Source organism: Pleurodeles waltl, chromosome 4_2, assembly GCF_031143425.1.
Source record: "Pleurodeles waltl isolate 20211129_DDA chromosome 4_2, aPleWal1.hap1.20221129, whole genome shotgun sequence".
Classification (NCBI taxonomy): domain Eukaryota; kingdom Metazoa; phylum Chordata; class Amphibia; order Caudata; family Salamandridae; genus Pleurodeles; species Pleurodeles waltl.
The window spans coordinates 477,784,094-477,809,992 of NC_090443.1; the positions used below are offsets into that span (position 1 = coordinate 477,784,094).

A 25,899-nucleotide genomic window follows, 5' to 3' on the forward strand; every position below is an offset into this window, starting at 1 on the left:
GACAATCTCAGTCGAGATCACCAACAGATCCAGGATTGGGAGATTCATCTCCAGATACTACAAACCTACTTCAAAAACTGGGGAACACCGCAAATAGACCTATTCGCAACAAAAGAAAACGCAAAATGCCAAAACTTCGCATCCAGGTACCCGCAGCCTCACTCCAAGGGCAATGCGTTATGGATGAGTTGGTCAGGGATATTTGCTTACGCTTTTCCCCCTCTCCCACTCCTTACGTATCTAGTAAACAAACTGAGTCAAAACAAACTCAAACTAATACTAATAGCACCAACTTGGGCAAGACAACCTTGGTACACAACACTACTAGACCTGTCAGTAGTGCCTCATATCAAACTACCAAACAGACCAGATCTGTTAACTCAATACAAACAACAAATCAGACACCCGAATCCAGCATCGCTCAATCTAGCAATCTGGCTCCTGAAGTCTTAGAATTAGGACATTTAAACCTCACACAAGAGTGTATGCAGGTCATCAAACAGGCTAGAAAACCTACTACAAGACACTGCTACTCAAATAAATGGAAACTATTTGTTTATTACTGTTATAATAATCAAATTCAACCATTCCACGCCTCCGCTACACACATTGTAAGCTACTTACTACACTTACAAAAATCTAAGTTAGCTTTTTCATCCATTAAAATACATCTCACAGCAATTTCAGCTTATCTGCATATTACACATTCAACTTCACTATTTAGGATCCCAGTCATAAAAGCTTTTATGGAGGGCCTAAAAAGGATCATTCCACCGAGAACACCACCAGTCCCTTCGTGGAACCTCAATATTGTATTAACAAGACTCATGGGTCCACCATTCGAACCCATGCACTCTTGTGAAATGCAATACTTAACTTGGAAAGTAGCCTTCCTAATAGCTATCACATCACTCAGAAGAGTAAGTGAAATACAAGCCTTTACCATACAGGAACCATTTATACAAATACATAAACATAAAGTGGTTCTACGTACAAATCCCAAATTTTTGCCAAAGGTTATATCACCGTTCCACTTAAACCAAACTGTGAAACTCCCAGTGTTTTTTCCACAACCAGACTCTGTAGCTGAAAGAGCATTACATACATTAGACATTAAAAGAGCTCTAATGTACTACATTGATAGAACCAAACAGTTTCGCAAAACAAAACAATTGTTTGTAGCTTACCAGAAACCTCATACAGGAAATCCAATATCGAAACAAGGCATTGCCAGATGGATAGTGAAATGTATTCAAACCTGTTATGCTAAAGCTAAAAGAGAACTGCCTATTACACCAAAGGCACACTCCACTAGAAAAAAAAGGCGCCACAATGGCCTTTCTCAGAAATATACCAGTGACAGAAATCTGTAAAGCAGCCACATGGTCTACGCATCATACATTCACTAAACATTACTGCGTGGATGTGTTAACAACACAACAAACCACAGTAGGACAAGCGGTACTAAGAACTTTATTTCAAACAACTTCAACTCCTACAGGCTAAACCACCGCTTTTGGGGAGATAACTGCTTACTAGTCTATGCACAGCATGTGTATCTGCAGCTACACATGCCATCGAATGGAAAATGTCACTTACCCAGTGTACATCTGTTCGTAGCATGAGACGCTGAAGATTCACATGTGCCCTCCCACCTCCCCGGGAGCCTGTAGCCGGTGTAAGTTGATCAAAGTTAAACTCATACATTTGTAAATTTGTAAATATAATACTTTTAGTCACATTATGTGAACATGCTCACTCCATTGCATGGGCATTATTACTATATACACAACTCCTACCTCACCCTCTGCGGGGAAAACGATCTATAGATGGAGTCCACGCCCATGCGCAATGGAGCCGAAATGGGAGGAGTCCCTCAATCTCGTGACTCGAAAAGACTTCTTCGAAGAAAAACAACTTGTAACACTCCGAGCCCAACACTAGATGGCGGGATAGGCCTGATACCACTCCGTATACGTGCAATAAGGACATCACTTCGGGCAACGTGGCCCCCCTCTCGCCAGGTAAATCAGAGCATCATCTGCATAAAGCGAGACAATATGAAATGTCCCCATCCTGTATAGCCCCCACTGCTCGGCCCTCAATTGTAATCGGGCGGCTAGAGGTTCCATTGCAATGGCAAACAACAGGGGTGACAGTGGGCACCCTTGTCTGGTCCCTCTCCTGATGGGAAAATGGGAAATATATATATATATATATATATATATATATATATATATATATATTATTATTTATGGGTGTACACAAACATACCTAAATAAACACTCCAAAACATAATTTTAACATTATGAATGTATATATATATATATATATATATATATATATATATATATATATATATATATATATATATACACACACACACACACACATTCATAATGTTAAAATTATGTACATATATATATATATATATATATATATGTACATAATTTTAACATTATGAATGCATATATATATATATACACACGTGTGTGTGTGTGTGTGTATATATATATATATATATATATATATATATATGTACATAATTTTAACATTATGAATGTGTGTGTGTGTGTGTATATATATATATATATATATATATATATATATATATATATACATTCATAATGTTAAAATTATGTTTTGGAGTGTTTATTTAGGTATGTTTGTGTACACCCATAAATAATAAATATATATGGCTCCTATATTATTTTGCAGCCTTGCCCATAGTTGTCCCCAGGAGTTTTTTCCGTAAACTTAACAGTATATTATTAGGACTCATCTGCGGGCGGCACTCACTACCCTGCAGCGACTGGGGGGGCCGGGAGCTCTGAATTTTGAATACTATTATGCGGCAGCACACAACTACAGTGGCTATTGCATTGGTTGAGGAGTCCAGAGTCACCTGAAGCCACAAGGGTACATACGCAGATGGGTGATGCTCCCCTCTACACATGGTTATCTGAACATGTGCCGCGACGTGATGATGACAACCCACTGTTGACAGAAGCTTACACTAGCTGGCGTAGATATATACAGGGTGGAAAATCCAATCCCCCATACTCACCCCTTATCCCATTGGGTCAAATACCAGGAGGCACATTATTACTCCGTACCCACTCCGCAACTTCATGGGTGGAGGCGGGGATAGAGGTGGTGGGGGATTGTTTGATAATGGCACTTTGATGTCTTTTGAGGCAATTATGGACCTTACCTCGCTGGGACCGTGACACTTTATTGCATATCATGTTATCTGTCACCTGATTAAAACAGCTTGGGCTCACGGGGATTAGGAGCCTCTGACTTCCCCTGCCCTGCATATCTTGTTCTCGGACAGTGGTTCAAAAAAAGTCATCACAAATTTATACAGAGTGCTGACTAGTGTGGTCGTCACACAACTTGAGGTAGAGCTCCACAGATGGAATTTGGTTCTCCCTACTCCTCTAACCATTATGAATGGACTGAGGCCCTCTAACAGGTGCGGAGAGTGTCTTGAAACCCTAGATTTTGATATACGAAATTTAATTATGTCCACCAAACATACCTGTCCCCACATCGTATCCAACGCATGTACCCGGCGTCGACTCCATCATGTCCCCGCTGCGGGCTTCAACCAGCCAGCTTCTACCACATGGTGTGAGAATGTGCCTCACTGAAGAGGGTCTGGCAGAACATTATAGCAGACATTACGGACATAACTGATCACACATTTACACCTATTCCGGAATCTTGTCTTCTGGGAATATGCCCTAGAGCTAAGCAACATAAACACAATCATAAATTTGCCGATCTAGCGTTTATTATGTACATGCGAATGATCGCTATGGGATGGAAGGCCTCTCGTCCACCGGAATTGATTAGTTGGCGTGCCATGACACTGAAATGGGCACATGTGGAAACGCGTGTCCTGTGGGCCTTGCGGGACAGGGGGCAGGCATTTACAGGCTATGACACCTGGGAAGTCTTGGTGGCCAAATTGGAAGTCAAGAATGATGAACGCCTGCCATGACTCATTAATGGGTGAACAGAAGACTCACGTATGTATTAGCCTTTTATATACTCACTGGATCGAATTGATGACAAATAGCCTCCCAAAAGATATACATTTCTATTGGAGTAATATCGGCAGTGGAATGCCACAATGGCTAGATTATCGCCCAACAGTATGCTCATGGGGAATGCCGTAAGAAACAGTAATTTACTTGACCGTTCCGGGTCTAGAATGAAGGGGCAGGGTTGCACACAGGTAGGTTGCTGTGCTTAATACTGGAACTACATCATGTTGCCGGGAATAATGGGGGGGAAGGTGGAGGGTGCATAATGCATGCACTGCAATGGAAATGATTCTGTAAGACATCGTAATGAAAAGGGATGTTATTCCATGTCTGTGTTGCTTGGAGCCAAATGATTGACCTAATGCTTGTCTCAGGGACCTTATCGTATTTTATTTTTTCTTATTACTGAAATGTGGTGTATATTACCCAGTTATGTAATTGTGACCGGCACTATATGTTGAAATTAATAAAACAGATTAAAAAATAAAAAGACAGCTGTGAACTAGAGAGACCGTCATACTTCATTGGCGTCTGTTGACAGAGCTTGAAACCCAGGTTCCCTTCTCTCCGCACACCTATGGTGCCTTTGCAGTTAGTTCATTGACAATATCATTAACTATATCCTGAAGAAGTTGAAGATTAATGCATGAGCTAAAATAATTTGATAAGCGTATATGCTAACAGTTCACTTTATCAATATAAGGGTATCAAGTGTGCTTCTGGTGCTCATTTTGCATTTCTGTATTTTCATATCTGAAGGATGCCTGCAGCGAACAACGGGGAGGATGTGCCCCAAAGCCAAATATGCCTGTTGTCTGTTGTTTAATTACTTTGCAACTTTTCTATGAAGTATGGCGGTAGCAGGACAGTCACTTTGCTGGTAAGATAGTTAAGCCAGTTAAGAGCCATCTGCAGGCACACATCTGTAACTTGCAAAACACTGGTTTAAATCCTAGTAGGGCCAACTCTGCCTTTCACCTTATGAGTTTCATAACATGTGTTTAAGTTTGATAATAACACCTACTCTCAAAACCCCTTTTTGTACCTATTGATTTATAAGTGGCCAGTTGTAGTTTTTAGTTTTTTTTAAAGGATAGATAGAAAATGAACACATATAATTCTTTGTATTAGATCTGTGAATCATGGGCCCAAACTATGTATCTTTCTGTTGTGCCTGCTGGCAGGGCACTTTCCCAAACTGCTTTTAACTGCATTCGCAACAGGACTTCCAGAAAGTCATTGAGTGAATATTACTGCTGTTACTTGTCCCATAGTCATCAATTTCCAATGTTTATTTTTATTTTCAGAAATGTCGAACCTGATTATCACAAGAAAACCCAAGGACAGTTCAGTGAACCTGAGCCAGCTGAGCTTCCATCAGATCCGCAAGAATGAGATCACGCAGGTCAGTGTTAGTCTTCCTTTGTTGCCGACTTGGTTGTGCACCTGAAAATGTGATCTGAGAGTGTTTCCTTCATGTTTTGTTCACTTTATGGGCGTGATTCCAAATATTGGGAGGTGTCACTGACTTTAAAGGTGGGCAAAAGGGAGGTATGTAAACCATGAAGAGACCTGAGCAATCTCCCAATCACATAGTATGTCAACTGGGAAGCAAGATGCTTTTGCCATCTCATAGTGAACATAAACCACAAGATTGTAAGTGTGTTATGTAAATGTTGCTGCCACCAATAATGTGGTCTGGAACTCTATTACAGTGGTGCCTAATGTGGGTAAATGTCTTCTGCAACACACTTATCACACGTCACTAGTTATTCCTGCCACACTCTGCTATTCTCTTGATGAATTTATCAAAAAGATTAGTCCTGTTTAGAACTCATTTTTGTCTTCAGGCACTGATATCCCATCCTCTGCGGTGGCTCCTGTTAACCATTCTAATTCCTCAGTCTTTGTTACTAACATCCACCTTTTACTCTACAGAATACTATGTTTTCCCTCTAGTCTGTAAAATCAGAACTTTATCCTGACCATATTATGTTTGTAGTACTTGCCACTCTTGATCTTGTTAGTAGGGAACTTAGTAATCAGTCTTTCACTTCTGCTTCCTGACTGCCAATTCTGCTGTTGTACATGGATCATCAAACTGGTTTAGTTTTACCTGGGCTAAATCATATTGCATCTAGCTGATTTACTGCTGCAGTTGTATGTGTATCTTGAATGATAAGTATGCCATCAGAGATCCCCAGCCCTGCTCCAACACTTTACTGGATTGAGGGAGTATTTCAGAAAGGTTGTCGCTTTTGTTCATCTCTCCTTTAAATTTATGGCTTAATTCTTTCTGATATTTAGTTATTGAGGTGTTTTCTGCCTATAGCACAAGACATAGTTGCCTTTTGCATAAACAGAATTAAAAACACAATATACAAATTAAAATAGTTTAAAAACAAGACTAAAACACTATATGTGCAAGATCAGAGATATGTAAAACAGGCCTGATTGTACCAAACCCCAAGGCAGTAGTTCAGGACAAACAGGCCAGACAATTTCCTGAACAATAATGAAGCAACTTATTGCTCATTAATCTAATTGAACTTTCGGATGTTTTGAGCAAATTTCCCAGCTAAGCCTTAAATATAAGCCTGTTGCCCAGGTCATGGAGCTCATAAGGTCACTTAAAGAGTAATTGGTCTACACTGTTACCAGGCTGCTCTTTAAGTAGGATATTCACTATCCTGTTGGACCTGACCTTACAATAGTGGCTGTAATCCTTCCAGAGGAGTTTTGTTGTAGAGCTGTCCACTGTCAGTCATCGCCTGTGCTTTGTTACAATATATCTCCAACTGCATCATCCTACAGTAAAATGGACTACACTGCATTAGCTACCTATATGGCATATTTAAACAATCATTGTGGCTTACCACTACATCACCCACTTTGTAATTTTTATATTATAAAAATTGCCTTACGAATACATTGCATACTTTCTGCTTGCACCATGGTGGAACGCTCGCATTCTGGACTAGCTACAATTACCTATTGTGGTGCAGTATATGTCCCTGCTTGGGGGCAGTGCGCCTCGGGTCAGTGAGGTGCCCTCTGCGCAGTGGCCAGCGCGGGGTAATCCGCGCTACTCACTTTGCCAGCGCCATGGTGCACGGTCACTCTAAACAGTGTAGGCTACCTTTTTTTAGAAGCACGTGCCAACTGATATGACCGCTGCACCCCCTATGCACAATGACGGTGCTGCCGGGGGCCCCCTGCGGGTGCAATCAGTGGGCGCTGAAGACCTAGTGGTGGAGTTGTGAGCGGGGTTTCGCACCATTGACACTAGATTTTACTTTTTGACTGCCCGGGAACAGAAACAGCAGACCTGCTTGGAGGGTGCGTAGGGACGCATCTACACTAGAAGACAGAACAGCGAAGCTTCTGAAGCGACTGGAGAAAGTTGAGGACAGATTAAAAACAGTAGCTATAAAGAACGAGGACTTTGGGGGCCAGAGGTCGCCGATACAACCTGCACATTTCCAAAATCGCAGAGTTCATGAGCACCGGCCAAATGGACCTGTTCGTGGAGGGGCTACTTGCAGAGCTGTTAGGCCAACAAAACTTCACTTCAACGTATGTAGTGCAAAGAGCGCACTGTGCTGTGGGACCACGAACTGCCCTTGCAGCGCCAGCCCATCTCATCGTTGCGCGGCTGCTAAATTACAGGGATCTCAATACTGCCCTTCGACTGGCCAGGGAAAAGGTCCCATTGAATTCCCTGATTTTACATCTGCTGATCAGGACGTCAGTAGGAAATTCTCAGAAGTCAAGTGTACACTACGAAATCAGTAGTGTTCAGGTGTAATTACACTATGTACATATGATACTACCAATGCACGCTAATCTTGACCCCTTACTAATGTTTCTAACTTTTACCCACCTCCTATTCTCTATCCAATGTCTAATAATCCAAGTTTGCTATCTGGGAGCACCTCCCCCTAGCGTTGGTTCGCCTGCATGGTTGATACCAAGTTATATACTACTGAGTTGGGACTGATACCAAAAATGGACTGTATGGGATTCACCTGGTAGTTTAATTCTGGGTGTGGGTGGGGAGTTTACTTTTGATTGTGTTGCATATTTATTTGTTTCTATGTTAATGCAATGCTGGCTCTTTCCATACCTTTTCATCCTGCAGTGACAACACACCCAACACACATGACAGATAACACACAAATCGGGAGACAGATGCTAAGATCCCTTGTTGTAAGGAAATGCCTCCTTGGCATGGTTACCCCCTGACTTTTTGCCGCTGCTGATGCCAAGTTATGATTTGAAAGTGTGCTGAGGCCTGCTAACCAGGCCCCAGCACCAGTGTTCTTTCCCTAAAACTGTACCTTTGTTTACACAATTGGCACACCCTGGCATCCAGGTAAGTCCCTTGTAACTGGTACCCCTGGTACCAAGGGCCCTGATGCCAGGGAAGGTCTCTAAGGGCTGCAGCATGTCTTATGCCACCCTGGGGACCCCTCACTCAGCACAGACACACTGCTTGCCAGCTTGTGTGTGCTGGTGGGGAGAAAATGACTAAGTCGACATGGCACTCCCCTCAGGGTGCTATGCCAACCTCACACTGCCTATGGAATAGATAAGTCACCCCTCTAGCAGGCCTTACAGCCCTAAGGCAGGGTGCACTATACCATAGGTGAGGGCATAGGTGCGTGAGCACTATGCCCCTACAGTGTCTAAGCAAAACCTTAGACATTGTAAGTGCAGGGTAGCCACAAGAGTATATGGTCTGGGAGTCTGTCATACACGAACTCCACAGCACCATAATGGCTACACTGAAAACTGGGAAGTTTGGTATCAAACTTCTCAGCACAATAAATGCACACTGAAAACATACCTGACTTCCAGTGTGGGCTGACTAGTTTTGCCAGCCTGCCACACTCCAGACATGTTGCTGGCCACATGGGGAGAGTGCCTTTGTCACTCTGTGGCTAGTAACAAAGCCTGTACTGGGTGGAGGTGCTTCTCACCTCCCCCTGCAGGAACTGTAACCTGGACGGTGAGCCTCAAAGGCTCACCCCCTTTGTTACAGCGCCCCAGGGCACTCCAGCTAGTGGAGATGCCCGCCCCCTCCGGCCACGGCCCCACGTTTGGCGGCAAGGCCGGAGGAGATAATGAGAAAAACAAGGAGGAGTCACTAGCCAGTCAGGACAACCCTAAGGTGTCCTGAGCTGAGGTGACTCTGACTTTTAGAAATCCTCCATCTTGCAGATGGAGGATTCTTCCAGTAGGATTAGGGATGTGCCCCCCTCCCGTCAGGGAGGAGGCACAAAGAGGGTGTAGGTACCCTCAGGGCTAGTAGCCATTGGTTACTAACCCCCCAGACCTAAACAAACCCCTAAATTGAGTATTTAGGGGTCCCAAGAACCTAGCAAGATAGATTCCGGCAACCTAAGACGAAGAAGGACTGCTGATCTGAAAGCCCTGCAGAGAAGACGGAGACCCCAACTGCTTTGGCCCCAGCCCTACCGGCCTGTCTCCCGACTTCAAGAAAAACTGCAACAGCGACGCGTTCCCCAGGGTCCAGCGACCTCTGAAGCCTCAGAGGACTACCCTGCATCTAAAAGGACCAAGAACTCTCAAGGACAGTGGCTCTGCTCCAAAGAAGAAACAACTTTGCAACAAAGAAACAACTTTAAAAGGACTCCATGTTTCCCGCCAGAAGCGTGAGGCTTTGCACTCTGCACCCGACGCCCACGGCTCGACCTGCGGAGAAACAACACTACAGGGAGGACTCCCCGGCGACTGCGACCCTGTGAGTAGCCAGAGTTGACCCCCCTGATCCCCCCCAGCGACGCCTGCAGAGTGAATCCAGAGGCTCCCCCTGACCGCGACTGCCTGCTTCTAAGAACCCGACGCCTGGTAAAGACACTGCACACGCAGCCCCCAGGACCTGAAGGATCCGACCTCCAGTGCAGAAGCGACCCCCAGGTGGCCCTCTCCCTTGCCCAGGTGGTGGCTACCCCGAGGAGCCCCCCCTTGCCTGCCTGCTTCACTGAAGAGACCCCTGGGTCTCCCATTGAACTCCATTGCAAACCCAACGCCTGTTTGCACTCTGCACCTGGCCGTCCCCGTGCCGCTGAGGGTGTACTTTTTGTGCTAACTTGTGTCCCCCCCGGTGCCCTACAAAATCCCCCTGGTCTGCCCTCCGAAGACGCGGTACCTACCTGCTGGCAGACTGGAACCAGGGCACCCCCTTCTCCATTGAAGCCTATGCGTTTTGGGCACCACTTTGACCTCTGCACCTGACCGGCCCTGAGCTGCTGGTGTGGTAACTTTGGGGTTGCCCTGAACCCCCAACGGTGGGCTACCTTGGACCCAACTTTGAATCCTGTAGGTGGTTTACTTACCTGCAAAACTAACAAACACTTACCTCCCCCAGGAACTGTTGAAAATTGCACTGTCTAGTTTTAAAATAGCTTATTGTCATTTTTGTGAAAACTGTACATGCTATTTTGCTGATTCAAAGTTACTAAGTTACCTAAGTGAAATACCTTTCATTTGAAGTATTACTTGTAAATCTTGAACCTGTGGTTCTTAAAATAAACTAAGAAAATATATTTTTCTATACAAAAACCAATTGTCCTGGAATTGTCTTTGAGTGCGTGCTCCTCATTTATTGCCTGTGTGTGTACAACAGATGCTTAACACTACCCTCTGATAAGCCTACTGCTCGACCACACTACCACAAAATAAAGCATTAGAATTATCTCTTTTTGCCACCATCTTACCTCTAAGGGGAACCCTTGGACTCTGTGCATGCTATTTCTTACTTTGAAATAGTACATACAGAGCCAACTTCCTACACATGTCATGGAACATACACGGCCTCAATCCTTACAAGGGCAAGCAGGTACTACAATACCTAAGCCAACACAACATAAAGGTGGCTTTCATGTAGGAAACCCGCCTTCTCGCTGGCACCACACCCTTTTTTCACATCCACCTGTGACCCACAACACTACTTTTCCAGCTATAGCACATATTCTCCAGGGGTGTGTGTTTTAGTGCACAAGAGCCTTCCATTCCACTTCCTATCATCCTACTCAGATGGGGGTGGGGGGACAGATACGTGCTGGTGGCAGGAGTGCTTTCAGGTCTTAAGATACTAATGGTAAATGTTTACATTCCAAATGTTGTCGCTCCTGAGTTTTTTTTTTCACGATCTACACTCCCACATTGATTACTTTGAGGATGTCCGTGTTATTTTGGGCGGCTATCTTATCATGGCGCTGGATCCCACTAGGGATACAACCTATAACGCACCGGCCTCTAAACCCCGTTCCCTCCGGGCTTTAAGAGCTCTCTGTGAAGCGTATACACTACACAAACCCTGGCATCTCCATAACACTGATACATGGGCCTACGCCTCTCACTCGGCGCCCCATGGCACCTAGATGTGCATTAACTACTGGCTGTTAACCAGTAGCAGTGGGTCACTACTATCAAGCATCTCCCTCTCACATTATCGGATCATTCACCAGTGCAGATGACATTGACTGTCCCCATGCCCTGGGGTACCGTGAAGACCTGGCGGTTCCCTGATATGCCTTTACACAATACGCTGTTTCGCACTGAATTGAAGAAGGCAATTATAGAGTATTTCCAACTAAGAGGGCTCTGTAGCCACTCAAGCGACCTTGTGGGATGCGTTCAAGGCGTGCGTCAGGGGCGTCTGCATAGCTAAGCACTCAGGGATGCTATTCAACATCCACTGTAGCCTTGCTCGAGTATGGATGCAACTGTTGGGACTCAACCATAAAACTATAGAGCACGATGCCGAATGTCACTTGCCCCAGCATAAAACACTATTAGACTAATACAACGACCTAGTGGAAAGAGTGGCAAATTACATTGGCAAATACGTGAGGGCACGTAAATTTGGGAAGGGGGAATGACCAGGGCGTATGCTAGCCAGGCTCCTCCATACACCCTACTCAGCTGCATACATACTGGAACTTGGGAGGGCAGATGGCAGTCACGCCGTTGGTACGACAGAGGTCCTGTCCAAATTCTTTACATACTACTCTCACCTGTATGCGCCCCATTCAACTCCATCTCCCACAGTCCTGCACCAATACTTTGTGGAAATAGGGATGGTGACTACAGCCCAACAGCAATTCCTTAGCGGGCCATTTACCATTGAGGAGGTCATACGGTTAGTAGATGCTTTAGAGAGGGCACGTGCTCCAGGCCTAGATGGGTTCACCAGAATATCTTGCATGCCATGAAAGAAAATATTAGCACCGTACCTCGTATCTATGTATGCAGAGGCTCTGGTTACAGGAGTTCTTCCTGCAACGTTGTGTGAGGCGGTTATAACCCTTCTGCCCAAACCTGGTAAAGACCGGCTTTACTGTGAGTCCTACAGACACCCTTCTCTCCTCAACTTTATTATTATTAAGGTATTGGCCAAAATGATAGCTATCCGCCTCTCTCGTCTCCTAGATCAAATCATACCTCTCACTCAATCGGGCTTCATTCCATGCCTTGCTTGCATTGTTGTATATTATTTGAAAATGATAGTGTTCTAAAAAAAAAAAAAAAAAGACCAACTCCCAGCGCATATTCTACCTTTTTTTTCTAACTAGCAGCCAAGCCCAGCCCTCTAAACTAACTAACCTATCCTAACCTTAAATAGCTAAGCCCTTGGCTGCAGCACGCCCTCCAAAGTCCTTACCTTCTGAGCCTGTGACTGCTTCACCTGCAAAATAAATGGAAGAAATGTGCTACATAAAGGAAACATTGCGGAGGAAATGATGGCCAAACTGAAATGAAATTTTTAAAAATTAGCATTATTCTACATAGATTTCAGTGTGGTTTACTACAACATTTTAGTGAGTATGTTACAAAATGAAACTTTAAAACCCCTTTATTGAAGTATATTTTTCTACTTACTTGTAAACCTTCTCATGTATTTCATACCCTGAATAAAATGTATTAATGTCAATAAAATATTTGTGTTCGGTGGCATGTGTAGCTGCAGATACACATGTTGTGCATAGTCCGCCGTCTGGTGTTGGGTCGGAGTGTTACAAGTTGTTTTTGTTCGAAGAAGTCTTTTCGAGTCCCGAGACCGAGGGACTCCTCCTCCTTTGTTCCATTGCGCATGGGCGTCGACTCCATGTTAGATTGTTTTTTTCCGCCATCGGGTTCGGACGTGTTCCTTTTCGCTCCGGGTTTCGGGACGGAAAGATAGTCTTAACTTCGGAAAACTACGTCGGTATTGTTTCGCTCGGGATCGGGTAAGAATAGAATCGACACCGAATCGTGAAGAGCTCCAGTAGCCCTTCGGGGTAATTTCGATCCCCCGTCGGGGCCTGGTCGGCCCGACCGCGTGTAACATCGACACTGATGGAACGGACCCCGTTCCGATTCTGTCCTAAATGCCACAATAAATATACATATACAGACCAACATTTGGTCTGTAACTTGTGCCTGTCGCCCGAGCACAAGGAAGAAACGTGTGAGGCCTGTCGTGCGTTTCGGTCCCGAAAAACGCTCCGTGACCGGCGAGCCAGAAGATTGCAGATGGCGTCCACGCCGACAGGACACCGAGAGTTAGAGGGACAAGGAGAAGAAGAGGAAGCCTTCTCCATCCATGAATCGAACTCGGAGGAATTCGACGTCGAAGAAACCGTGAGTAAGACGTCGAAGCAAGCACCACACAAGAAAACAGACAAGGCCCAGGGGACGCCACTGCCAACAGGCCATGGCTCAACCCATAAAGTAGGTGACCGTCCATCGGCACCGAAAAAGGCCGAACTGGTGCCGAGATCGTCCGACTCGGGTCGAGACACAGGCACGCAGCAATCTCGGGACCGAGAAAGTGCTGCTGAAAAAGATCGACGCCGAGACAGCGGAACCGAAGCTGCTCGGCTCAGAGACAGCGGCACTAAGGAAGATCGACGCCGTTAAAGCTCGACGCCGAAAAAGAAAAAATTCGCCTCGGAGCCGAAAACAAGCAGAGACACAGTTTCGGTGCCAAAACGACCAGCAACCGAACCAACTGCCAGCTCATATACAGAGGAACAATCACTGTCCTCTCAAATGCGCAAACACAGATTTGAAGAAGAGTTACAGACCACTGATGTAGACCACACACAAAAGCGGATCTTCATACAAAGTGGGACAGGGAAAATCAGCACTCTTCCCCCAATCAGGAGAAAAAGGAGACTCTAGTTCCAAACTCAAGAACAAACACCACAAAAAATGGTGAAGAAGGTAACTCCGCCACCCTCTCCTCCACCTGTAACTCACACATCACCGGCACAGACTCCGTCACATTCACCGGCTCATACCACCATGAGCCAAGATGACCAAGACGCTTGGGACCTATACGACGCCCCAGTATCAGACAATAGTCCTGAGTCGTACCCTACCAAGCCCTCGCCACCTGAGGACAGCACAGCGTATGCACAGGTGGTAGCTAGGGCAGCAGAGTTCCATAACGTGTCGTTACACGCAGAACCTGTTGAGGATGACTTCCTTTTCAACACCCTCTCCTCCACCCATAGCACCTACCAAAGCCTGCCTATGCTTCCAGGAATGCTAAGGCACGCAAAGCAGATCTTCAAAGAACCGGTCAAGAGTAGAGCGATAACTCCAAGGGTGGAGAAAAAATATAAAGCACCGCCCACGGACCCTGCTTTTATCACCTCACAACTGCCACCAGATTCAGTTGTGGTAGGGGCAGCTCGCAAGAGAGCCAACTCGCACACATCAGGCGAGGCACCACCTCCGGATAAAGAGAGCCGCAAGTTCGACGGAGCTGGGAAAAGGGTCGCAGTACAAGCTGCAAACCAGTGGCGCATCGCGAACTCTCAGGCGCTCCTAGCGCGATATGATAGAGCCCATTGGGACGAGATGCAGCATCTCATCGAGCATCTGCCCAAAGAATTTCAAAAACGGGCAAAACAAGTGGTTGAGGAGGGACAAAACATCTCCAATAACCAAATACGCTCCTCTATGGACGCAGCGGACACAGCTGCAAGAACAATAAATACCGCAGTAACCATAAGAAGGCACGCATGGTTGCGCACATCTGGCTTTAAACCGGAAATACAGCAAGCGGTGCTCAAAATGCCGTTCAATGAACAGCAATTGTTTGGACCCGAAGTGGACACGGCAATTGAGAAATTGAAAAAGGACACTGACACAGCCAAGGCCATGGGCGCACTCTATTCCCCGCAGGGCAGAGGCACTTTCGGCACCTTCCGCAAAACAACTTTCAGAGGGGGGTTTCGGGGTCAAGCCACACAAGCCAGCACCTCACAATCAACACCGTCTACCTACCAGGGACAGTACCAAAGGGGAGGCTTTCGGGGCCAGTACAGAGGAGGACAATTCCCTAGAAACCGGGGAAAATTTCAAAGTCCAAAAACCCCTACAACCAAACAGTGACTCACAAGTCACTCAACCCCTTCACACAACACCAGTGGGGGGAAGACTAAGTCAGTTTTACAAATCCTGGGAGGAGATAACAACAGACACTTGGGTCTTAGCAATTATCCGACATGGTTATTGCATAGAATTTCCCCAACTCCCTCCAAATGTCCCACCAAAAACACAGAATATGTCAAAACAACATTTAGACCTTCTAGAACTAGAAGTTCAAGCATTACTACAAAAGGACGCAATAGAATTGGTACCATGTACACAAGTAAACACAGGAGTTTACTCACTGTACTTTCTAATACCAAAAAAGGACAAAACACTGAGACCAATCCTAGATCTCAGAACACTAAACACCTACATCAAATCAGAACACTTTCACATGGTCACGCTACAAGACGTGTTACCACTGCTAAAGCAACAAGACTACATGACAACCTTAGATCTAAAGGACGCGTATTTCCACATACCGATACATCCCTCGCACAGGAAATACCTAAGGTTCGTATTCAAGGGAATACATTACCAATTCAAAGTGTTGCCGTTCGGTATAACAACCGCACCAAGAGTATTCACAAAATGCCTAGCAGTAGTAGCTGCACACATCAGAAGGCAGCAAATACACGTATTCCCGTACCTAGACGATTGGCTAATCAAGACCAACTCCCTAACAAAGTGTTCACAACACACAGATTATGTCATACAAACCCTCTACAAACTCGGTTTCTCCATCAACTACACAAAATCTCACATTCTGCCGTGCAAAACACAGCAATACTTAGGAGCGACAATCAACACAACAAAGGGAATAGCCACTCCAAGTCCACAAAGGGTTCAAAATTTTCACAAGGTTATACAAGCCATGTATCCAACACAAAAGATACAGGCAAAGACTGTATTAAAACTCCTAGGCATGATGTCCTCATGCATAGCCATTGTCCCAAACGCAAGACTGCACATGAGGCCCTTACAACAGTGCCTAGCATCACAGTGGTCACATGCACAGGGTCACCTTCTAGATCTGGTGTTGATAGACCGCCAAACATACATCTCGCTTCTATGGTGGAACAGTATAAATTTAAACAAAGGGCGGCCTTTCCAAGACCCAGTGCCACAATACGTGATAACAACCGATGCTTCCATGACAGGGTGGGGAGCACACCTCAATCAACACAGCATCCAAGGACAATGGGACGTACATCAAACAAAACTGCATATAAATCACCTCGAATTGTTAGCAGTATTCCTAGCGTTGAAAGCATTTCAACCCATCATAACCCACAAATACATTCTTGTCAAAACAGACAACATGACAACAATGTATTATCTAAACAAACAGGGGGGAACACACTCGACACAGCTGTGCCTCCTGGCACAAAAGATATGGCAATGGGCAATTCACAACCACATTCGCCTAATAGCACAATTTATTCCAGGGATCCAAAATCAACTAGCAGACAATCTCTCTCGAGATCACCAACAGGTCCACGAATGGGAGATTCACCCCCAAATTCTAAGCACTTACTTCAAAATTTGGGGGACACCTCAAATAGACCTATTTGCAACAAAGGAGAACGCAAAATGCCAAAACTTCGCATCCAGGTACCCACACAGGCAGTCTCAAGGCAATGCTCTATGGATGAACTGGTCAGGGATATTTGCGTACGCTTTTCCCCCTCTCCCTCTCCTTCCATATCTAGTAAACAAATTGAGTCAAAACAAACTCAAACTCATACTAATAGCACCAACATGGGCAAGACAACCTTGGTACACTACACTACTAGACCTGTCAGTAGTACCCCATGTCAGGTTGCCCAACAGACCAGATCTGTTAACACAACAGAAACAACAGATCAGGCATCCAAACCCAGCATCGCTGAATCTAGCAATCTGGCTCCTGAGATCCTAGAATTCGGACATTTAAACCTCACCCAAGAATGTATGGAAGTCATAAAACAAGCTAGAAGACCATCCACTAGACACTGCTATGCTAGCAAATGGAAAAGATTTGTTTGCTACTGCCATAATAATCAAGTTCAACCATTACATGCATCTCCAAAGGGTGTAGTGGGATACTTACTACATTTACAGAAATCAAATCTAGCCTTCTCTTCCATAAAGATACACCTCGCAGCAATATCTGCATACCTGCAGATTTACCCATTCAACTTCACTATTTAGGATACCTGTCATTAAAGCGTTTATGGAAGGCCTAAAAAGAATTATACCACCAAGAACACCACCTGTTCCTTCATGGAACCTCAACATCGTCTTAACAAGACTCATGGGCCCACCTTTTGAACCCATGCACTCATGCGAAATGCAATTCTTAACGTGGAAGGTTGCATTTCTCATTGCCATCACATCTCTAAGAAGAGTAAGTGAAATTCAGGCGTTTACTATACAAGAACCTTTTATTCAAATACACAAAAATAAAGTAGTCCTAAGAACCAATCCAAAATTTTTACCAAAAGTTATTTCGCCGTTCCACTTAAATCAAACGGTAGAACTACCAGTGTTCTTCCCACAGCCAGACTCAGTAGCTGAAAGGGCACTACATACATTAGACATCAGAAGAGCACTAATGTACTACATTGACAGAACAAAAGAAATTAGGAAAACAAAACAACTGTTTATTGCATTTCAAAAACCTCATACAGGAAACCCAATATCAAAACAGGGTATAGCCAGATTGATAGTTAAGTGCATCCAAACCTGCTACCTTAAAGCAAAGAGAGAACTGCCCATTACATCAAGGGCTCATTCAACCAGAAAGAAAGGCGCTACCATTGCCTTCCTAGGAAACATTCCAATGAACGAGATATGTAAGGCAGCCACATGGTCTACGCCTCACACATTTACTAAGCACTACTGTGTAGACGTGCTATCCGCACAACAAGCCACAGTAGGTCAAGCCGTACTAAGAACTTTATTTCAGACTACTTCCACTCCTACAGGCTGAGCCACCGCTTTTGGGGAGATAACTGCTTACTAGTCTATGCACAACATGTGTATCTGCAGCTACACATGCCACCGAACTGAAAATGTCACTTACCCAGTGTACATCTGTTCGTGGCATTAGTCGCTGCAGATTCACATGTGCCCACCCGCCTCCCCGGGAGCCTGTAGCCGTTTGGAAGTTATCTTCAACATTTGTACATTTGTAAATATATTACTTAAACCTTAGTTGGTACATACTTATTCATTCCATTGCATGGGCACTATTACTAACATACACAACTCCTACCTCACCCTCTGCGGGGAAAACAATCTAACATGGAGTCGACGCCCATGCGCAATGGAACAAAGGAGGAGTCCCTCGGTCTCGGGACTCGAAAAGACTTCTTCGAACAAAAACAACTTGTAACACTCCGACCCAACACCAGACGGCGGACTATGCACAACATGTGAATCTGCAGTGACTAATGCCACGAACAGATGTACACCGGGTAAGTGACATTTTCATTACTTATTTTGAAAATATTTTTAAATCTTTCAATACATCTCATTGACGCTACATTGGACTTCACATTTGCCCCACCGGGAAACATCTCAGTGAATGACAACTTCCTAGTCATCTAGAACGACCACCATGTCATAATCTTTAGCATCAACATACTGACCTATAGCAACACACTCCAACGCTACAGCAGCCATAAACAACAACTGCACATAAAGACAATCGGAACAAGGAGTTGGCACTCCTAACACTTATCCTTATGCCACCTCAGGACGTACCCACTGTCTACAACTGGATCGCCGCTGCATTGAGCAACCAGATCCCACTAACGACTACAAGTTCAAAAAAAGCTTAAAAGGTGCACATGGCTTAATGACTAGATGAGAAAAATACAAACTCAACTCGCCATCCAACAGCACAAGTGGAGTATATCAAGAAACGGAAATGTCAAACTTGTACTGCGCTGCCATAAAAGAGACAAAACTACCTTCATGTGTAATTGTACATAATTCCCCCTGAAGGAACTCCACGAGATTCTGGAAGAATTCCACAATGCAGAGTGCAAAAAAAAAAAAAACAGAGACCCAAAATTGCAAGCCTTTTACACAGACGTGCCATAAAATTGATTTCAAAAATGAAAAACCTAGAAAGCGACTTTAAGGGCAAAACAGCAAAAGCTCCTCCTCCTACCCATGGCAGAAAACCCCATAGATATGGACATCACTTATCTCGCATCTCCCACCACCTTCAGTGCCCTCTTGGAAAAAGAATTCTTCAACATAGTGTTAGCAGATAATCAAGATTACCCTCAAGCACACCCCCAACATTTTTCAAAGATATCCTTCACACAGCCTGTGAAGGGTAAGGAACTAGAACTAAGCCATTATTTGGAACTAGGATCCTTCCCACTCAAGCCGAAAACCTTTACCATACATCCTCAAAAAGAATAAGCTCGACCTTTCCAATCTGGCATATTACTGGCCAATATCTAATGGTTTGTTCTTAAGTAAATTGAGTAGGTTTTTTCACAACTCTCCAATTTTGCTGAGGAAAATAACTTGCAATCAGTTCAATAATTGGAATTCCGACTAGATAGAGGCATAGAGTCATCCCTTGGATCCCTTTGGGACAACCTAATATTCATAGAACCTTACTGTACAATGGCATTTGACACACTTCATCACCAGACACTACTTCTCAGACTCCGCCGCCTCAGAATATTTGCTAAACACTCTAAAATGACATACCTAGCATCATTAATTTCCGTACCTCACTTCCAACATTGTGGTGTCCTTCAGAGGTCAGTCTTTTCTCCTCTCCTACTTAACATCTACTGTAACTACCTTACCACACCTGCTCAAATCGTTCACTCTTTCATGTAACAACTATGTGGAAAATGAATGGCTCAGAAGACCTCCAAAAGTTAAGATTTGAAGATTGCTTCCATGCCTTAGAATCATGGTTGATGATAAACTACCTAATGCTGAACAATGCATAGACGAAGATCATGGCCTGTGGACAATAGCACGGACAGCAGTCTATGGCCATAACATACCCCCTATATTCCTCCCCCACTCTCCCCCACACACACAATGTCAAAAGAAGTGAGAAACCTAAAAGTAACCTGGGACTCGGATCTATCACTAATATCACATGTCACTGAAGTCAAAAGGAGCGCATTCTGCACAATTAAAACATTATGAAACATCCTCCCAGGCATTGGATGCCAACAAAACTACAAGTATCTTTACTCTTGTGATCATAAAATTCCCTATGCCAGTAGCCGATACCTTGGCACTGCCTGTTTCATTATACCCTGAATTCAACAAATCCAGAATGCGGCTACAAGACCCAACCTTTATATGAGAGGACTTGTGGGGCCAGTCCCACAAACCCCTCACTGACTTACATATAGCTGGATGAGCATTGCCCACAGTCTCCCAAGAAAAAGGACCACTATAGATATAAATAAAATGTTATGCGGTACAAACCAGATAGAACACTGCACACCAGGCTAGCACTGTGGATTGTTATACTTCCTTACAGTATGAATTCTGTAAGGTACTCTGCTTTCTTGATAATTCACCACACTCTGAAACTTGTGGCCGTTCAATATTTGAGATATCCAGAAATATTGGAAGCTCAGAAGAGCGATGAACACTTGTTTCCCCAAGATACTTCTTCAGCTTTTGATTCAGGACTAGAACTCGGAACAGTAACTCTCTCCTATCAGTATCAGCATGGCCCAGTGCTGTGGATCAGTCCAACCAGCAAACCACACTGAGACTGATGAAGACACTTGATCCAAGCTGGGAAGTTGCACTCTCATAACCTTGTGGTGTCCAAGCCATACAGATGAAGTATAATTACTATGCCCTACAAACCATAACGTCTCTCCAAACAATATTAAAAGTACCAGATGCCTCTCAACAAGTGAAGATTCACAGCCTGCCTAATGACAGTGAGGACCTTACCATTGCCCCCTATTTTAAGACATAACAATAGATACCATATCTCCTAGCTTTAACCAAAAACGATGTCATTAAGCCTGTTCTTTGTGGTGGTCCTCACAGTCTCATTCTAATCCAATCCAAGTCATGAAACGATGTAAAAAAACATGTTGCTACCTGATCATCCATGTCACAGGCAAATAATGTACTAAATGACTTGTGAGGCCTTGCTGGCAAATGGAGGGCACAGAAACAGGCCATACCAGCCTGTTTATCTAACCACTTCTACTAACCAGTAGGTCTTCCAAGACCAAAGACCTGCTGCAGATTGCGGCACCAGAGGACTTCAACATATTCCACATTGCAGGCATAAAAATATGCTTTTCACTCACACTCTCTTTCATCCATTACACTCTTAAGCGCTGCGTCACACACCAGAATAACCACACCTTGATGATCATCATGCATGATATAGAAACAAGTCCCACACAACTCAAAAGCAACACAATTCCAACCACACACTCATGCAGTATAGCGTGCTGCTCAGCTGCGGCTGGTGATCCCTGAAAGTGGTGGAACTTAATACTTACCACAGGTTCACCTCATTGTTGTCAAAATTTACCTTGGGTGCTCTCACACACATATGTACCCACCCATCCACTCGCATTCTCTGTATCTCACATACAAAGGCACTTGCTCACACTCACACTTTTATAATCACTGACCCTCACTCCAAACTACTAGTGTATAGGGCCTCTGATTTGAAGGCCTAACATAGAAGTGTTCTGATTTAATAGTGTGGCAGGTGCAGTTGCATCATGGCCTCTGTGTGAACATGCAGTGTCATTCCCTCATCACTTACAAACACACAATTTCACTCACACACACACAGAAACAACACTGTGTGTTTTTTTCTTTACTTACCCTTCTTCTTTTGTGGACAACTCAGAGGTTCCATAGGAGCAGCAGGACAAGAATCCGGTGCTGGACATTAGACCAGCATGTCATGATTCCTAATGAGGAGCCAGACAGGGCAGCACCGCCAGGTTTCAGAGGAAGACCAACCTCACGCCCTCTCCTAGCTTATTGAAAGGACTGGAAGCACAACCCTGTCGGAAGCAGGAACAGTGCTGGTGCTCCTGCCCCTGCTGCACTTAGTGGCTTCTCATTGGCCTCAGGGATGCACTGATGCGGGCCTCGACAGCCCGATATTAGCAGATATACTGGGCTGCCTAAGGCATGCACAGCTTGTCAGCTAAATAAAAAGGATTGTGCCTATTAGAGGATCGTAGTTGAGCTACGCCCCACTCATGCACACTCCAGACATCCATCTACAGAGTGCTGTACTTTTAAACCAGTCCGTATAGCTGAATTGTCGCTCAGCCTCCTCCTCCTGTCAGGAGCCTGGTGCAGAGGGCTGACCTACGCACTGCGGAGTTTATGCAAGAGCGCAAGTCGTGTTTGCATGAACACTGCTAAATTAAGTTATTACAGTTGTACACGCTACAGCCTGGAGCCCCAGAAAAGGAGCTGCCCATGGTGCTTTTCACTTGGATAAGCGGTTCAGCACCCCATATAGGGGGTGGTAAGCTCTATACAAATACTATAATACAGTATAATCTAATGTTGCCTTAAATATAATTATGTATGTAAACATCTATTAAAGAGTTGGCACCAGTGATTATAGTTAGGGTTCAGCCGCGTTTTTGATTTCAAATGCGTATTTTGGGTTGTCTGTAAGGCGGGTTGTGGGGGGCACAAAAAGGAGGCATTTTACATTATAGCTCCATAGCAAATTTTACGTCCTGCTACACAAAAAGTGCTGAATTAAATTACGGCAGACTTGGTATGAAAGTAGAGCTTCACTCGGTGTTCTCTTTGTATATTCATGTAAATCCATTTAATGGATTTGGAGATATTTGCATATCAAAATGTGTTGAACAGGCACAAAGGATTAAAACGTTAAGGTGTCTCTGTTGGTAAAGTTGCAGGCCAGAATCTCACAGGTCCTTATAGACACATTTAATTTTTTTATGAAATGTAAATAGCTGAAGAAATGCTTGAATGTTTTCCCACTTCCAGGAATTAGTGAATTTGCACCATCTCATGAGTTGTATGCTGCTGACACAAACATCTCACGGAAAACGCAAGACATAGTGACCAGTTCTAGCCCACAGATGAGAGGGCACACAGGTGCCAAAAGTCATGGAATATTGATCGACAAAATGAATAAACATTTAAAGGATGTTAAACATGCAAATTCAGCAAAATTCAGAGCAACAGGCTGCCATTTTCTATGTGGAAACTGATTCAAAGATGTTCATTTGGAAATTTCCCAAAGGCAAAAGTGAATACCTATGTATGGCACCACTGTAAGCGTGATTGGACATAGAAAGTAGGAATGGATGAAGAAAGCCACAGATTAATCGTTAGGGGTGCCATAAAATACACTTCATGAGCAACAGGCTTGTTTGTAAAAAAAAAAAAAAAAAAAAAAAAAAAGAATAGTCACAACATTGGACTTGAAATATGAAATAAATCTGTAAATTAAAAAAATAAAAGTGGATTAAGTCATCAAACCCTGTGGTTGCATGGGTAGATGGAGGTGTGGTACGTTGGGTGTAAAAGCGGTCTAGCTATGACTGGATTTTATCACGTAAATATGTAAACTAATGTGAATAATTCATAATTATGAGATTAGTGCTGCAGCCGTAGAATAGCATAAATCTATGATCCCTCACCATTCATTTGTTTTATCACCAATTTAGTCATGTTGGTATAACATACTTCTACATTCTAATGTTGATGGTTCCTATTGTCATGTGTGCCTTCAGTTTGTGTGCATATATATATATACATATATATATAAATATATATATATCTATCTATCAATATATATGCTCTTTTGCTGTACAAAGAAAAATGTTGTCGTCCACCATAATGATCTGTGAAGGGTTTCCTTTTGCACTAATTGTTTTTGTGTTAGGAAAATATGAAGAAACATGCTGTCGAGAACTGTTATATTTACCTAGGACCTTTTTCTTGTATGCTGGTAATCTTCTGTAATTAAAATGAAAGATCTGAGTGGTGTGGAAGGCCCCAGAGGTAGCTTATGTACTGTTAGCTTTTTATAAGAATTAGTGAATTGGGCATGGTCTGAATAGAGCAGAAAGTTTATGCGGCCAGATGTGAGGCCTGAGAGCCTTATTATGCAGTTGGAGTGAAACCAAAGGGTAGAGTAACAACTCATTATTGGTTGAAATTACTGGTAACATTTTACTATGATTCTATCAAATTTTGCAATTTTTTAAAAACGATTAAAAAAAATCAGGGAATGAAGGACATTTTTCTGGCCACAGCCTTAATCTGTGCGGGTTCAAGTCTGCTCCTACCAAAGGCAGCATAATCTTCTCGTATTGTACATTCTCTCCCTAACCTGCTTTATACATAAAACGCTAGAAGCATTGCAAAGGACCACGCAAGGACTAATATTTTTCACGCAGAGCCTCGTTGTGACAGCGTCTTATAACAGTTTTTTGTTTTGTGGAGTTTTAATCTAGTTAGGGACTTCGGTATTTTCTGGAAATGATAGACTAGTGATGTAATCGGCTTTAATCGATGGTTGGACTGGCAAATGAAGGAATATCACCCTTCAGAACGTGTTCTGATGGCAGTGTTTCCCTTAAAACTAATTTGTTTACTCGTTGAAGTAAGAAATTTCAGAAAGAACAAGGACTCACAAGGTCCCAACTTTAGTGAACCATGTGGGCTTCTCCAAAGTAGGATGGCTAGACATAGTGTCATGGATGTATCTTTTGTGCCCCCTAACAGCCATGCATATGTGAGCATGTTTCTGCCTGTAATAGCTTTAAGGTCCTTAGTGTCATCTTGAGTTCTAGTCACATGTTGGGAGCTAGCTCTGATGAAGAACAGAAAAAATCTTTGCAAAGCTAATAGGTCTCACCTTAGAACTGAGCGGTGATCGATTCGCTTTACCAATGGCTGTTTGGTTCTAGCATGTGATAGCTCATGGGTGCACGACCTTTGCGATTCATAGCCTACAGATGTATGATGGAATCGTAACAGCATTTGCAACGAATGTCTTTACTACGATATTAGAACCATGACAGAGACTTTACAAAGAAAGTCTTTGCAACACATTTTTTACAACGAGTATGCCTTTACCACAAAACCGGAAGTGTTTTACAAGTGTATGTATGTGTATGTATATATATATATATATATATATATATATATATTAATACGTATGTGTGTGTGTGTAATGTATGTTTAGTTCTAAAACACTTACATTTCCATTGTAAACTCTTGCATGGTAAAGGCATATTCGTTGTAAAATTTGACATTGAAGAGTAAAATATATATATATATATATATATATATATATATATATATATGTTAACCCCAGCCCACTAAACCCTAAAAATACCCTTGACATTGCAAAATCCATACCCACCCTAAAAATGCCCTCCTCCCAAAAACCTATACCCACCCAGACCCCTGATATTAC

At 43.7% G+C, this 25,899-nt stretch overlaps 1 protein-coding gene across 2 annotated transcripts in view; it reads left to right on the forward strand.

Annotated features, from left to right (window-relative positions):
• Positions 1–25,899, forward strand: part of TYK2 (tyrosine kinase 2) — a 579,821-nt gene that overhangs the window by 415,886 nt on the left and 138,036 nt on the right. For both annotated transcript variants that reach the window (XM_069231824.1, XM_069231825.1), the window contains exon 11: positions 5,363–5,460. In XM_069231824.1, the coding sequence (XP_069087925.1) occupies positions 5,363–5,460 (98 nt within the window). The remainder of the gene's footprint in view (positions 1–5,362; positions 5,461–25,899) is intronic.